General features: G+C 34.6%; 1 protein-coding gene across 3 annotated transcripts in view; it reads left to right on the top strand.

Moving 5' to 3' along the window:
- The window catches only part of CPNE8 (copine 8), a 261364-nt gene that overhangs the window by 169296 nt on the left and 77234 nt on the right, over positions 1-14834 (top strand). For all 3 annotated transcript variants that reach the window (XR_004059563.1, XM_030938809.1, XM_030938808.1), the window contains exon 11: positions 11468-11543. Coding sequence is in view for 2 of the 3 variants with exons in the window: in XM_030938809.1 (XP_030794669.1) it covers positions 11468-11543 (76 nt within the window). In the remaining variant the exon portion in view is untranslated. The remainder of the gene's footprint in view (positions 1-11467; positions 11544-14834) is intronic.

Here is a 14834-nt window from a genome sequence, read left to right as displayed (position 1 = left end):
AAATATACTAAGGTTTCCAAAGAAAAAACGTGAAAGCCTGACTTCTTTCCCCCATTCATGGTAATCCTCTTGACCACCAAGTTACTGCATAAAATACTTCATTGATTAGCATGTTTGTGACTTTAGGTAATCTTACCACCTACATCCTAAAATATTTTTGATCTGTGTACAAAAGGTTTTTTTTTTTTTTTTTGTATTAAAGAATATTTTGAATATCTCTGTGATGACGTTGTCATCTCCATCCTATGACATAGAATACCTTGACCTCTTTCTGTAATCAAGAACAAAATATATTGAAATTGTCCTACTGGTTGCCAGAAATACATATTGGCATATGGGCCACTTAATACATATTGGGCCACTTAAAGCAGTGGTTTTTACTGGAGGCATGCATAAGAATCACCTGGAGAGCTTTTATTGAAATAAATTCAAACTCCTGGGCTTGAGCCCAGGAGTTTGAGACCAGCCTGGGTAGCATGGTGAGACCTTGTCTCTACAAATAATTTTTTTTAATTAGCCCAGCATGGTGGTGCACCCCTGTGGTCCTAGCTACTTGATAGCCTGAGGTGGGAGGATCGCTTGAGCCCATTAGATCCAGGCTGCAATGAACTGTGATCACACCATTGCACTCCAGCCTGGGAGACAGAGGGAGACCCTGTCTCTAACAAACTTAGTAACCTCACTTGGTGAAACTGTTATGTTTTAACAAATGTTTTCTGAACATCTATTAAGTATGGGTCACTATACTAGTTACTGCAGGGGAATTTAAAGATGATTGCTATCCAGCCCATGGACTGAAGAAGGGTATGTTCCTGTAAAGTGTGCGATAAAATTCCAGGAACAAAATACCAGGTAGAGCATGGATGTTTCCTGAGAGAGGTATAATGTGATGCTGGATTTCAGGAAAGGATAAGTTCACATCTGTGTTGAAGTATCCCAGATATGTTCATGATAAAGTATGATATGTGATTTATCTGAAAGGAATGAAGGACTCAAAAAAGGGCAGATATTGTGGATGAAAAGTTCTGCTTTGGCAATGTGGTTCTGAGTAGGTTATAATGTATTAGAGGGAATTCAGGAGAAATGCAGACATAGAAAAGTAGGTCAAGATCATATGGTAGAAGGCCTGTAATGACACACTGGGGTTTATGTATTGAATCCCATTGAAATTTTGGAATCTTTGAGAAACTTTTTGACTCCGAATCAGGCACATTTTGGCATGGCCAAAGGTGTGGGAAAATATCTGTAGAATGAATTGGAATCAGACAGATACAGAAGTGCAAGGACTAGTTGGAAGGTTATGGAGGTCATTAGGAGAGTAATGAAAACCTATATTAGGTTGGTAGCAAAGGTAAGAAAAAGAATAACAAAACCATTGTTATGAATACCATCTAAAGTACACTTTGAATATGCATAGAGCTTTTCCGTCTACAAAGTACTTTTTTTACATACTTTTCCATATGATCCTTGCAAAAATCCTGATAGGCATACATAACTTATGGTCGTTCTGCTTTTGTTGATAAATGAAATGAAGTTCAGTTTCTTGCCCAAGTTTACCTATATGACGGCTTCAAAATGTGGAGCCTTCAGATTTCACATTTATGAGTTTTCATTTTTCAACATCACATGAAGCTTGGGTAGTAGGGACAGTGTTAAAGGGATAACATCTATGGGTTTATAACAGCAACATTATTTTAATTGAAGTCTGATGTAAAACACAATTCTCAAAGTCTAAATGTAGTTGACAAGGAAATATATATAGTATTATTGATGGGAATAGGAGAATAAGGCGTTGCTAACTTGTCAGTTTGGGGGTATAGAGGTAGATATAATGGACTTAGATTCTGAATGGGTGAATTTAAAATTCTAGTAGCCTTTCTTTAGTTCTGATGAGGAGAATCCCAACTGTAAACCTAGCAGATAGTTGTAATCTAGACAATACTGGAATTCGTGATTACCTCATGCCAGAGGAATTGAAATATTTCAGATTACACCAACCTGAATCTATTGTGCTTTCTTATGTAAGGTTTAGTTCATGCTTCCTAACAGACACAGATGTTTCCAAGACCTCTCTGTGTTTTACTCTGGTTCCCTTTATCTGAAAACTAGATATTTCTTCTGATATTCAGAAGTCCAGAATCTTTTCTTGAAAGCACAAATTCTTAACCTTTGGCACTTGTTGCTGATTACAATAGATACTACCTGAGATAATTAAAACCAAACAAAAATATGTTTAGCTATTTATTCATGTTATAGTCAACTCATGCCTGAAAAGAAAATTTTATAGTTATTTATCTGGCAGAAACAAAGAGATGTAGCATACTGTCACTGCCAATAAAAATTCAGCTTTGATAAATACTCAGATATATTTCAGTGTTGCTTTTACTTATTTGTAATTTTTTTGACTGAATGACTGACACACACTTCTCCAGTATACTGGAGATACTTTATGTATCTCCTAATGTACCCTTAATATTACTTTATGGCCTGAAGTTTGATTTTCTGCTCCCTAAATCAAGAATTTTGTCTTTGCTTTTAAAATTTAGTCTCTGGAGTTCAACTGTGACATTCTTGGTTCCAGCCTGCTTGTGCACATAGTTTTAGATACTCATACTTTTTAATTTGTATGAACGTATGACAGAAGTAAAATAAAGGCTTCAAGTCGTTCTATTTAAAATATATAGGTAATTGTATATTTCAGTGATCTAAGTAATTGCCTCAATTATCCACATCATTACAAAGGGAAGCCATACTTTTTCTGTGGCATATATGATCTTTTAAAATATTTTGGATAATTTTTGCATTATAGATTTAACCAGAAAATATAGTCTACAGTAAGATTTATGCTACTAAAAATTACAGCATTTCAATATAAAGCAAACACCACATAAAATCTTTGGTATTTCACCGACTTTGACATCTTCAAAGAAATTTAAGAGACTAACCCATTCTCTTCTACTTTATTAAATGTATTTCATGTGCATATTTAATGGTTGTAATATCATTATTTGGCATTAAAATTCAGGAAGAGGAAATACTCAGTAAATGCTTTCTGACTAATAAATAAGGTCATAAAAGGATTTACTTTTTTTGGTATCATAATTCTATGATTAATATTTATTATATAAATGTTCTTTAAGAATATCAAATTAATGTGAGGTTTTAAATTTTCACTTAAATTGTGTATTTAGTTAAATACAAATGAAATAGTATTGTGTATACTATGCTATGGAGTGTTTTAGAATTATTTAGACAACTTTTTCCTTCAGAAACCAAATATTCTAAATTTCTATATTGATGCACACATGAAATAAAATATTATAAACATGAAAAAATGTTTATGGATCATGCTACTTATATTGCTGGTTTTTCTTGTATTATACTATGATTACAACTCTAGGATAGACATGCAAACTTGTTAACTTACAATTTTTGGGTTTACATTGTATTGTATGTAGAACAAAATAAACATAGCAAACAAGAAAAGAAATTTCTGATATGGAAGGATCAGAACCAAAGGAAGAATGCTTCCTATGGTTTATGTTTTAAAATGAATTCACAGTGGGATTTTTGTTTAAATCTATAGAAAAATATCCTTCTATTTAAGTCTTCACACATTGACAGTGCCTCTTTTAAGTCATTATTATCTAAACATATCCCTAGTGTTATGTTTCCTAAAAGTATAGAATAAGATATTACATATGTAGAAAGAGTCTACCATATTGTAGAGTCTCCCTTATCTTATCACATCTACTTTAGAGCACAAACTCATTCTGAATATATCATAGTAGAGACTAAATGAATCAAGCCATTGGAATACATGTGTTAAAATGTAAATTTTAATCTCTAAAATTAATTTCAGCATATATTGAGATTAGGGCTACATTTTTATTTTCTAAGGTAATACTTTTCTTCAAAGAAACCAAAATAAAATTTTAGTATTCCCTAATTAATTATATCAACTTTAAAAAAGTGAATAGGAAAATGCATTTTATGGTTTTGAGGGGGTGAAAAAATTTATTACAAAGCCTACTAAGTGACCCAAAGTCAGTAGAACCCAAAGGTAGAACCAACATGCAGACATTATTTTTGCAGGACGGCAAGGATATTTCTTTCATTTTCATAGAATATTCAAAGATTTTTATAATGTGTTTTAGGAACAAGTTACCTGCTATGCATATTTAAAAGAAGAGTTTCCACACACAGATATTATCATCCAAGCAGCAGCTCACACAGCTTTTTAAATTCTTAGATTTAATGTCTCTGGGGAGCTCAGTAATTCTGAAACTTTACTTCATAGTTTTCGGGAGCCTCACTTGGTTAAAAAAGTATATAACGCATGCAGACTTCTAACAAAAAGTCTTTTTTGAGGTGAACTATACTATTTCCATATTCTAATGCTTTGAGAACATTTATATTGTTAAAACCATTTTCAGAAAGTAACACTCTTCAAAAACCATATAAGGAATTATTGAAACCTCACAAAATCTAGGAAGTTTGTTTCAGCACTTTGGGAGGCCGAGGTGGGTGGATCACGAGGTCAGGAGATGGAGACCATCCTGGCTAACACGGTGAAACCCCGTCTCTACTAAAAATACAAAAAAAAAAATTTAGCTGGGCGTGGTAGCGGGCGCCTGTAGTCCCAGCTACTCGGGAGGCTGAGGAAGGAGAATGGCGGGAACCCGGGAGGTGGAGCTTGTAGTGAGCCGAGATCGCGCTACTGCACTCCAGCCTGGGCGACAAAGCGAGACTCCGTCTCAAAAAAAAAAAAAAAAAGTTTTAAGAAAGTAGTTTTAGGCTGGGCGTGGCAGCTCATGCCTGTAATCCAAGCACTTTAGGAAGCCAAGGCGGGTGATCTCTTGAGCCCAGGAGTTTGACACCATCCTGGCCAATATGGCGAAACCCTGTCTCTACAAAAAGACAGCAATTAGCTGGGTGTGGTGGTATGCACTGTGGTTCCAGATACTTGGGAGGCTAACGTGGCAGGATCCCTTGAATTGGAGAGTTGGAGGCTGCACTGAACCAAGATCACCCCACTGCACTCCAGTGTCGGCAACAATGAGACTCTGTCTCAAAAAAAAATAAATAAATAAATAAATAAAAAATAAATAAAATAAAAGTAATTAATTTTTAGAGGTAAAAGAGTAATGATGTAAGAATCCAAAAAGAACTTTATAAATACCGAATGGTAATAAGTAGTTATTACTTCTACGTTAATATTAAAATATGTACACAATCCCCCACTGACTGAAAATTCTTTCAAATCAGAAAGGTCTGAGTTGCCAAATAAAATCTATGTCAAGGATTACAGTACACTGTCAGCTCTAAATTCAAAATTTCACTGAAGTGGTGGGATGATCTTTTAAAATTTCATAATGTACCTTTTTTGACTAACAAGCCCTTGTCTACACAGCACAAAATAAAATTTGTGAGTTACTTGATTTATTTGAGGCAAATATTCTAGGCAAATTTGATGGGAGCTGGGATAAGTGCTTTTGGGACTTGATTTATCTAAATTGTCTCTACGTATTGATTGATTGAAAACGACAAAAGCAACAATTTACATAACTTTGTACTGGGTAGACGTATATTTTGGGGGTTTGTAAGACTATTAAATCTAAAACCCTGACATTATCAAAGAATGTTTTCCAACATGCATTTCCCTCGCATAGGTTTGAAAGAATTTCAATAGCAAATTTACTTTAATCTCCTCCTCTTTGTGACTTTGACCCTTTGCAGTTGATCCCTGTTGCCCTTTTTGGAGTCCCTCAGTCTGTCAGGAAGATAATGAACAGTATGTAGACTGGTGGCCAGAGAAAGCATGGAAACTGGTAGCCGGCTCCACAAGCGAGAATGGCGAGGGAGCTAGAACACTTAGGATGCCTTTTGGCAACTTTGGCACAACTCTGGGAAGTGGTGTCCCGAAACACAGAGGAGAGAATACGCCAGAGACAAAGAAGGAACTGTTTGCCATTGAAAAGACCCTATCCTTAGGTAGCAGTGGAGTCTAGAGTGCAACTTGCCAACTTTTGCTACTTCAGGCTAGGGGTTTTGTGTTGTATACGTGTGTTCAGGAGAGAGAGAGAGAATGAGTATGTGTTACTCCTGGCAGATTTTTTTTTTCTTTGTGCTTTCTTATCAAGATACGAACTTTGGTTCAAAAAGTTATGGACTTCCCTGTGTTCCAGGCTTAATCTCTGTGAAAACGTGAGAGAAATTGAGATGAAATTATTATCTTTAAATGACTTACGGTGGTAGTGATGGCTGACAGAGAAAAAACATTTTTTGAACTACTGTGCTATATAAAGTAAAGTTTTTTGAACTGCAAGTTTAATTTGCCTTGTCTACTTATGACTGAAGTATGTGTATATTTGTTCTTTTTCTTTTTTTTTTTTTTTTTTTTTTTGAGATGGAGTCTCACTCTGTCGTCCAGGCTGGAGTGCAGTGGCGCCATCTCGGCTCACTGTAAGCTCCGCCTCCCGGGTTCCTGCCATTCTCCTGCCTCAGCCTCCCGAGTAGCTGGGACTACAGGCGCCCGCCACCTCGCCCGGCTAGTTTTTGTATTTTTTAGTAGATACGGGGTTTCACCGTGTTAGCCAGGATGGTCTTGATCTCCTGATCTTGTGATCCGCCCGTCTCGGCCTCCCAAAGTGCTGGGATTACAGGCTTGAGCCACCGCGCCCAGCCGTATATTTTATATTTGTTCTTGAATAAGGTGTCTGTTACTAGTATGTGGGAAAGTAAGTGATCACCTTTAATTGCATTTATTTAGCCATAGACCAATGACATAAAAAGAAAAAGATACAAGAATACAGATTTAGTAGCACAGTTTTTTTAACTTCAGTCTTTGTTAAGCATTGAATATGTCATCATTTTATAATAATGCTGCTTTTTTGTTTTGCTTATAATAATAATTGTTACTATTATTAATTACCATTACTCTGAAAAAAATTATAACTTACTGGCTTATAGTTTAAACTTTTGAAACAGGATACTGAGTCACACAGACTTCCTTTTCTAGAGATTAGCGTTCAAGCTAAAAACTGAATTCAATCACATACAAAGTATGTGAGCGACATAAATATTTTAAAATCCATGAAACTGGACAAGATTTTAACCTCAGACATGATCACAGTAAAGTTTCGAATTAATATAATTCTAGATAAGTATCCAAGGTCATAACTGGATAAAGAAACTCCATTCTACTTTTTAATGGATTAAGTTACATTTGTGAAACATTGCTAGGTAAAATTATTTCCTGTTAAGAATTTTTTGTCTTAATTATCGTATGCTTTCTATTTGTGTAGGCAAATTTTAATTTGAATGGGGAGCTTTTGTTTGACAATATTCTAGTGCATTCAGCTTGTTAGAAGCAATAGAAACAGAATTAAAGGTATTTATATTTTAAAAGTATACTTTATGTGGAGTTAAAATTTAAATTATGTCTAATAGATACCCATGCAACTTAAATGACCTCCATTATGAATATACTTAAAAATATGTATATATCCTGTTTTTTTAAAAAATAATTTTGCATAACTAAGTAGGCATACAATTTTGGCTTTAAATGTGATAAATTTTTATATATAACATATCCTTAACTATGGCTTATAGCACTTGCTTTACCAATGTAAACCACAATAAAAATATTATCTTTACCTTAGAAAATGTGATTTGTTCTAGTCTTCTTGTATCTTTGTGTAGATATAATCAAGAGGTGAAAATAAAATTAATAAAATATTCAATAATCATAATAGATGAAATAGTAACATACAGAAATGTAGGATTATATAAATGTACCATTTTATACACACACACACACACACACACACACACACACACACACACACACACCCAGCAGGGCAATAGAACTTATTATATATAAGTATAAAAAGATATTTATATCTTTTAAAAATTCTGTCAGTATTTGAAATGGACTAATGAGCAGGTGCAGATAAGACTGATAAAATTAGCCTAGTTCTCCTGCTGAACTCTTAATTTATGAGAGTGGTTTTATCTCTATTTCCATCTTGGAGGCCCAGAGTACTATTGTAATCTACATAGAGAACAAAGGAAATATAAACCTCTTGAAATGATTTAAAGTGTCAGCAAAGCTGGAGATAAATCATCACTTCTACGTTGAATACATTGATATAATCTTATATATAATGATTACTATTAATAGTAAAAACATGAACCAGGACTTTATGAATAAAAAATTATTTTTGCTCAAAATATGCTTATAGTTTATGTTTACTGGGGCAATTAATTAAAAATTATGCTAGTTCTGCAGATTTAGACATAAATCAGCTCATAATCTAGGAATGCTGAAAGGTCATATTTCTTACCTTTTTAAGAAACTAGATTATCAGGATTTGAAGAAGTTAAAAGGAAGAAAAGGCTTGATTTTGTTGATGTTTTAACTATTTTCTTTAAGAATCAGTGAAGGTTGTTGATGTTATCGTGTAAGAAATCATTCTTAGATGCTGAAAAGTTTGTCAAACACTATGCCTACAACGAAAGCAAAGAAAGCAAAATCAGGGAGAGCTAATACGTTGTTATCTGTACCTATGAAGATGGCTTTTTGTGGTGATAGTAGGAAAGCACAAGTTTCATGGTGCATTTTACTTGTAATCATGGAATTAAAGGCTTGGTTCCAGTCACCTCTGAAAAACTCTGCTGCCCTCTGCCCACAAATACAGGTTTAAACAGTAAAAATGTCTGCAACCCATGTGTTTAATTAGGATCATCGTAACTACATTTCAGTCAAAGGGGTATTTTATTTTCGTGACTGCGCCATTTTCAAACTCACTATTTTCAAAAATCTTGATATGTGTTCCAGGACTTGAACAGAATTGCAAGACAGGGAAACATGGGAAATCACTGCTCTGAAGTACAAATGAGAGACAAAAACTAAGGGTGTTGTTCCCATGAGAAAGATCATGCCAATTTTGTTCCAAAATCCCTTTAGCATCCAAATTAGAGAAGTTGTCTTTCATATACAATTTGTGTACAGATCCTCATTTGAGATATCCTTTGATACATACCTGAAACATGTCACACTGTGATGTACTCCAAAGGGGAGACATGCCTTGTGAATTCAGTATACCTGTGAGAACAACACAAGCCACATGCGTGTGTAACTCCAAAATATTATGATACAACACACATCCATTCGTAAGCCTATTACTTCTTTACAAATTAATTTGATTAAAACTTCTTTATTGAAAAATGTGTTTCTGGAGTTACTGTCTTCATAATTAGATTGTATTCTAGAAGTGACTTTGATAAGTTAAATACCTTTCATAGAAAGAATCAAATGAATTCTCTGGGTTGATGTTTGAAATAGAAAGTAGGCATTACCTCCAATTTTGAGGTGAAGACTTAAGGACCCAGAGTTTGACTGACTAACTCAATACAACATGTTGGTAGAGAAAGGGATGAGATGGATTAGGTATGTATTTGCCATTAATCCATATTATATGCAAAACTAGATAAATGTCAGGAAAATAAGCATTATCTATTGAAGAGTGGCCTTCAGGAAAATCTTCAGATGTGCCAAAAAAGGCAATGTTCTCTTTTTTTCATAACTTTGTTGTAATTATCTGGGGGCATTTTCATGGAAAATCATAGTTGTCTGCATTACTCTCAAAGTTGTTTTAAGGAGATAGAGAAGATTAATATGTTTAATATGATTGGCACTTGTGCCATTCTTTTGGGCTGAATATAATTGATGTCAGGCAAATTTGTTAATATCACTGGCAAGGTAAAATCACAGCATGACTGTGCTATTGCCCTAAGTGTGTTTGCAAAACTCAGCTGCACCCATTGTGTAGCAGGTACGGAGGGGGATGCTGGGAATCCTGAGATGAAGTTAATACCTTTCTTGCCTTCAAAACATAGGTGAAGAGAGGAAACACATGAATAGGTGGGTTTAATACAATATAGGTACTGTGATGAGAGATACTGGTTGTTTGCTTGTTTTATGTTTTTGAGAGCAAAAAAGAAGGGAATGAAGCAGAAAAGACTTCTTGATGGATATCATAGCTGAGCTGTACAGTAAAAGATAAGTGATATAGGGGAGTAATACCCCAAAAGTAGAGGAGGATGGATAAGTTTGTAGACTGTCCTACAGGTTTCAGGTGTAAATGTGACTATGCATAATACCGTTTTCCCACTATTTGGGAATACCATATTCCCAAAAAATACAAGCATAGAAATGATCCTAATGAACAGATTTTATTCAACAGTTTAATCACTTTACTCAAGGACTAAGAGCCAAATTACTAGCTATAGTAGTAATCAGTTTCCTCAAAATACCTCTTTAATTCATTCCTTCAGACTTTAAATAACACATGCATGTAATAAAAGGTATGGAAAAATATAGAGATGTAAACAGACACCAGCCAGATAAATGGCACTGGAGTAAACTTTATCTTGTAAATGCAGTCAGAGAGCTTGGGACTTATAACATAGAATAATTATTTTAGTTGTGATTACATTAACAGGAAATAGCAAAACAGTATTATTGAATCACAAGGAAATTATTGGTTGTGATTTATTATCAAAGTATTTTTCATCATGTTTCTCTTTGTTATACTGCTTTAGCTCCTACAATCTGTATCTTCTTCTGACATACTACATTTCACCATTGCACTGAATACCAGCATTTTGCACTTACTTCTCAGCAGTGTGTGTTCAACTTAGCACTGGCCATTAAATTAACTCAAAGGAGTAGAATATGAGTCTGCTCTAAACCACTGAATATTTAGCATATTTTTTGTAGTTGCACAGGTCAACCTCAGTTGATAAAAGCTTTTTAGTGAGAACTAATACATGTTTACTCAATCCTTACCCCTCCTCCCCTAAACTGAGAAGGCACCTGAGAACATAGTGATGATTACTTAAGGTGAAGAAATTCTGAATTAACATGTTGTTATTGATAAAATATTTATTAACTATTATTATAGAAAAAAAGTTGAGTGACTATTATACATGTTAATATGTTATACCTTTTTAAAATAGCATCCTATTACACTATGGCCATAGGAAAGTTTGAAGATTTTTAAATTATTGTATTTAAAAAATAGATATCCATAGATATGGAAAATAATAAATGTATTAGTGTAGTCTCTAACTTTCATCCTAATTAATCATTTGAATAACAGGTGATTTAACGGTTTTGAGATACGAGTTATTAAAACTAGTATACCTGTTTGAAATGTTAATATTAGTGGAATAAATTAAACATTTGGATATTAATAAAATATAATTGTCCAATATACATAATTTTAGATTAGTGAAGAATGTAGTTATGTGTTAGTCCTTTTAAATATTTTGTAAATTATTAAGTTATATTCATAATAATATCAAGCATTTTTTTCATAATGATTAAACCTTTCTAAAACCTTTGAAATACAATTGACAAATATATGAAAGCTTCTGTACCTTTTTCCTTTAATTTTAGTCATGATTTCATTGGAGAATTTACAACAAGCTATAGGGAACTTTCTAGAGGGCAGTCACAATTCAACGTATATGAGGTAAGAGCCATTTTATTTTACCATTGTTTTTTTCTAGAATAAATAAGTCTATGCTTTAAAAGTATGGATTCTGCAAAGCATAACTGCCAAAGGTTAACTAAGTATCAATGTATGTAAGAATCTTTGAAGTTGTTGAGTAGACATTTTTAGATTCAATAATAATACTTCTTCAAGTCACATTTAAATGTTTTTGTTTTTTAATTCTTGTGTATAAAGCATTTTACTTTAAAAAATATAGATATGAGTTTATTGTTTCTTAAGCTTCAGCCTTTATGTTTTGCCTTTTTATCAACCTCCTCTTCCATCCCTTGCTAATAAAGAAGAAGATTAGGCATTTTAGCTGTCAGTGTGGCATTATAAAATGAGCTGTGGTCTACATATATATCTGAGCACCTTCACTGCCGTTTAGGTGGAGACTGAAGGGAATGACAAGGTAATAGGCAGGCATTAAAGAAATTCAGGTTGTTAAAGCAGACACATTGTAGTTATTTCTGCCTGAAACCACCGTGCCAGTTAATCACCAAATATGTGTTGAGCGTATAGTATGTTCTAGCACTGTTGTTCCTTGAGCTATGATATCTGTACATTTCCTATAACTTTAAATTTTAATATATGTGGATACTAAAGGAGAATATCTCAGTATTTAATCAACAGTGGTAATACTTCCCTGCCAGGTTGATGCTAAAATTGGCCTCTGTTAAGTAGAGAGTGGAGAAATCTCCTTCTACCACTTTATTCCAGCCTTCATTTATTCATTCCTAAAACAATTTTATTAAGTAGTTTCTACATTTTATGTTCTGTGTTTGGCACTGGGGATACAGAGGTGAGTATAAATTTCAGTGTCTAATGGGAGAGGCAGATATAAAATATGTTTTGTATAGATTGATATGTGCTCTATATAGTAGTATACTTAGTGCTCTATGAGATTATTACAGAGGGGCCAAACTCAGCTCTCAAAAAAATTTCTCAGTCAGAGACAAAGATAAAGTAATACATTAGTCTATCTGGGTCTTTCAAGGAAATGATATTTAGGCTCTAAACAGGAAATAAGTCATGTAAGACAGCTCGTAATTATGTAAATACCTATTTTGTCTACCTAACATCAAGGCTGAGGAAGAACACACATGCACACTAGTTCTCCTTGTACTTAGGCATCATCTGCTGCTGGTCAGCATATAATACTCCAGTGATTAACCACTTTTAGTTTCTCTAGCTTTTATAGCATTTTCTCATCATTGGTTTCAGTCAGTCCCCAGACTCTCTTGTCCAATAAAGCTTGCTAAATGACAAGACTGGTGCCACATGACATGAGATGACGAAGAAGCTTAATAATGTTTATGTGTTCTTAAATACCCTGTAAAGCCGTGACTTCAAATATAAATGTTTTTTTATTATACATATTTTCAAAAGAAGACATCAGTCTGAAGAAAATCTAGGAGACCATTATGAATTATGTACAAGTAATTTTAGAAGTTCAATGGACAATCTTTGGTCCAATACATTACAAACTTTATTATCTATACTTGTGCAAGGGATTCAGGTTTATCAAGCAACCAAAAAATTTTTCAGCCATTAGTTCTTCAAATAATTATTTCTGCCACTTTCTCTTTCTCCTCTCTCTTTTTGGTACTACCATTCTACTTACCTTGTTATGCTTAATGGTGTCTCATGGCTCTCTTGGCCTCTGTTTTTTTCTTTTTTGTTGTTGTTTTGGTTTTTTTTTTCCTTTTTTTGTTTTGGAAACAAAATCTCAGTTGACAAATCTGCAAAATTACTGATTGAAGAGGTGGACTGCCCCTCCACACCTGTGGGCGTTTCTCATCAGGTGGAAGGAGAGACTTGAGAAAAGAAATGAGGCACAGAGACAAAGTATAGAGAAAGAAAAAGTGGCCCCAGGGGACCGGCGCCTAGCATACAGAAGACGCAGGCTGACACCAGTCTCTGAGTTCCCTCAGTATTTATTGATCATTATCTTTACCATTGAAAAGAAAAAGGGGAAGTGGCAGGACAATAGGGTCACAGTAGGGAAAAGGTCAGCAGAAAGACATATGAATAAAGATCTCTGTGACACGAATAAGTTTAAGGAAAAGTGCTGTCCCTTGATGTGCATATGCAAACATCTCCATAAACATTTTCAGTGCATAAAGAGCAGCATTGCTGCTAGCATGTCCCGCCTCCAGCCCTAAGACGGTTTTCTCATGTCTCAGTAAATAGAACATACAATGGGGTTTTACACCAAGACATTCCATTGCCCAGGGATGGGCAGGAGACAGATGCCTTTCTCTATCTCAACTGCCAAGAGGCCTTCTTTCCTCTTTTACTAATCCTCCTCAGCACAGACCCTTTACGGGTGTTGACTGGGGGACAATCAGGTCTTTCCCTTCCCAGGAGGCCATATTTGAGACTATCACGTGGGGAGAAACCTTGGACAATACCTAGCTTTCCTAGGCAGAGGTCCCTGTGACCTTCCGCATTGTATGTGCCCCTGGGTACTTGAGATTTAGAGAATGGTAATGACTTTTAACAAGCATACTGCCTTCAGGCACTTGTTTAACAAAGCACACCCTGCACAGCCCAAAATCCACTAAACCTTGAGTCACCACAGTACATGTCTCTGCAAGGACAGAGTTGGGGTTAGGGTTACAGATTAACAGCATCTCAAGGCAGAAGAATTTTTCTTAGTACAGAACAAAATGGAGTCTCTTATGTCTACTTCTTTCTACATAGACACAGTAACAGTCTGTTCCCTCTTTCTTTTCCCCACAACTGATTATTTCTTCTGCCAGCTCAAATGTTCCGTCAAACTCTTCTGGTGAATTTTTCATTTCAGTTGTACTTTACAAGTTGAGAATTCTTATTTGGTTCCTTTTTATATAATTTTGATCGATTTTTGATATTTTCTATTGGGTAAGGAATTGTTTCATCCTTTAGACATGATTTCCTTCTTTCAATATATTTATAATAGCTGAGCTAAAGATTTTGTTTAATGAATCCCATATCTGCACGTCCCCAGGGACAATTTCTGTCAACTTCTTCCTTCTATGTATAGAAAAGTATGGGGCATACTTTCCTGTTTCTTTGCATATCTTGTTTTTGTTGTTGAATGCTGGAAACTTTAAATAATATAATGCAGCACATTGGGAATCAGATTCTCTGCCTTCTCCAAGGTTTGTGTTTTTTGCTCTTTGTTTAGTGATTTTCATGGACTAATTGTATAAAATTATTCTTTGTTGTGTGGGCTACTGAAGTCTTTGCTTGGTTAGCTCCGTGGACAGCAGATGTTTTGACAGA

The sequence above is a fragment of the Rhinopithecus roxellana genome, chromosome 10 (genome assembly GCF_007565055.1).
Source record: "Rhinopithecus roxellana isolate Shanxi Qingling chromosome 10, ASM756505v1, whole genome shotgun sequence".
In the NCBI taxonomy this organism is placed as follows: Eukaryota; Metazoa; Chordata; class Mammalia; order Primates; family Cercopithecidae; genus Rhinopithecus; species Rhinopithecus roxellana.
This window is presented reverse-complemented; position numbering and strand designations above follow the sequence as displayed.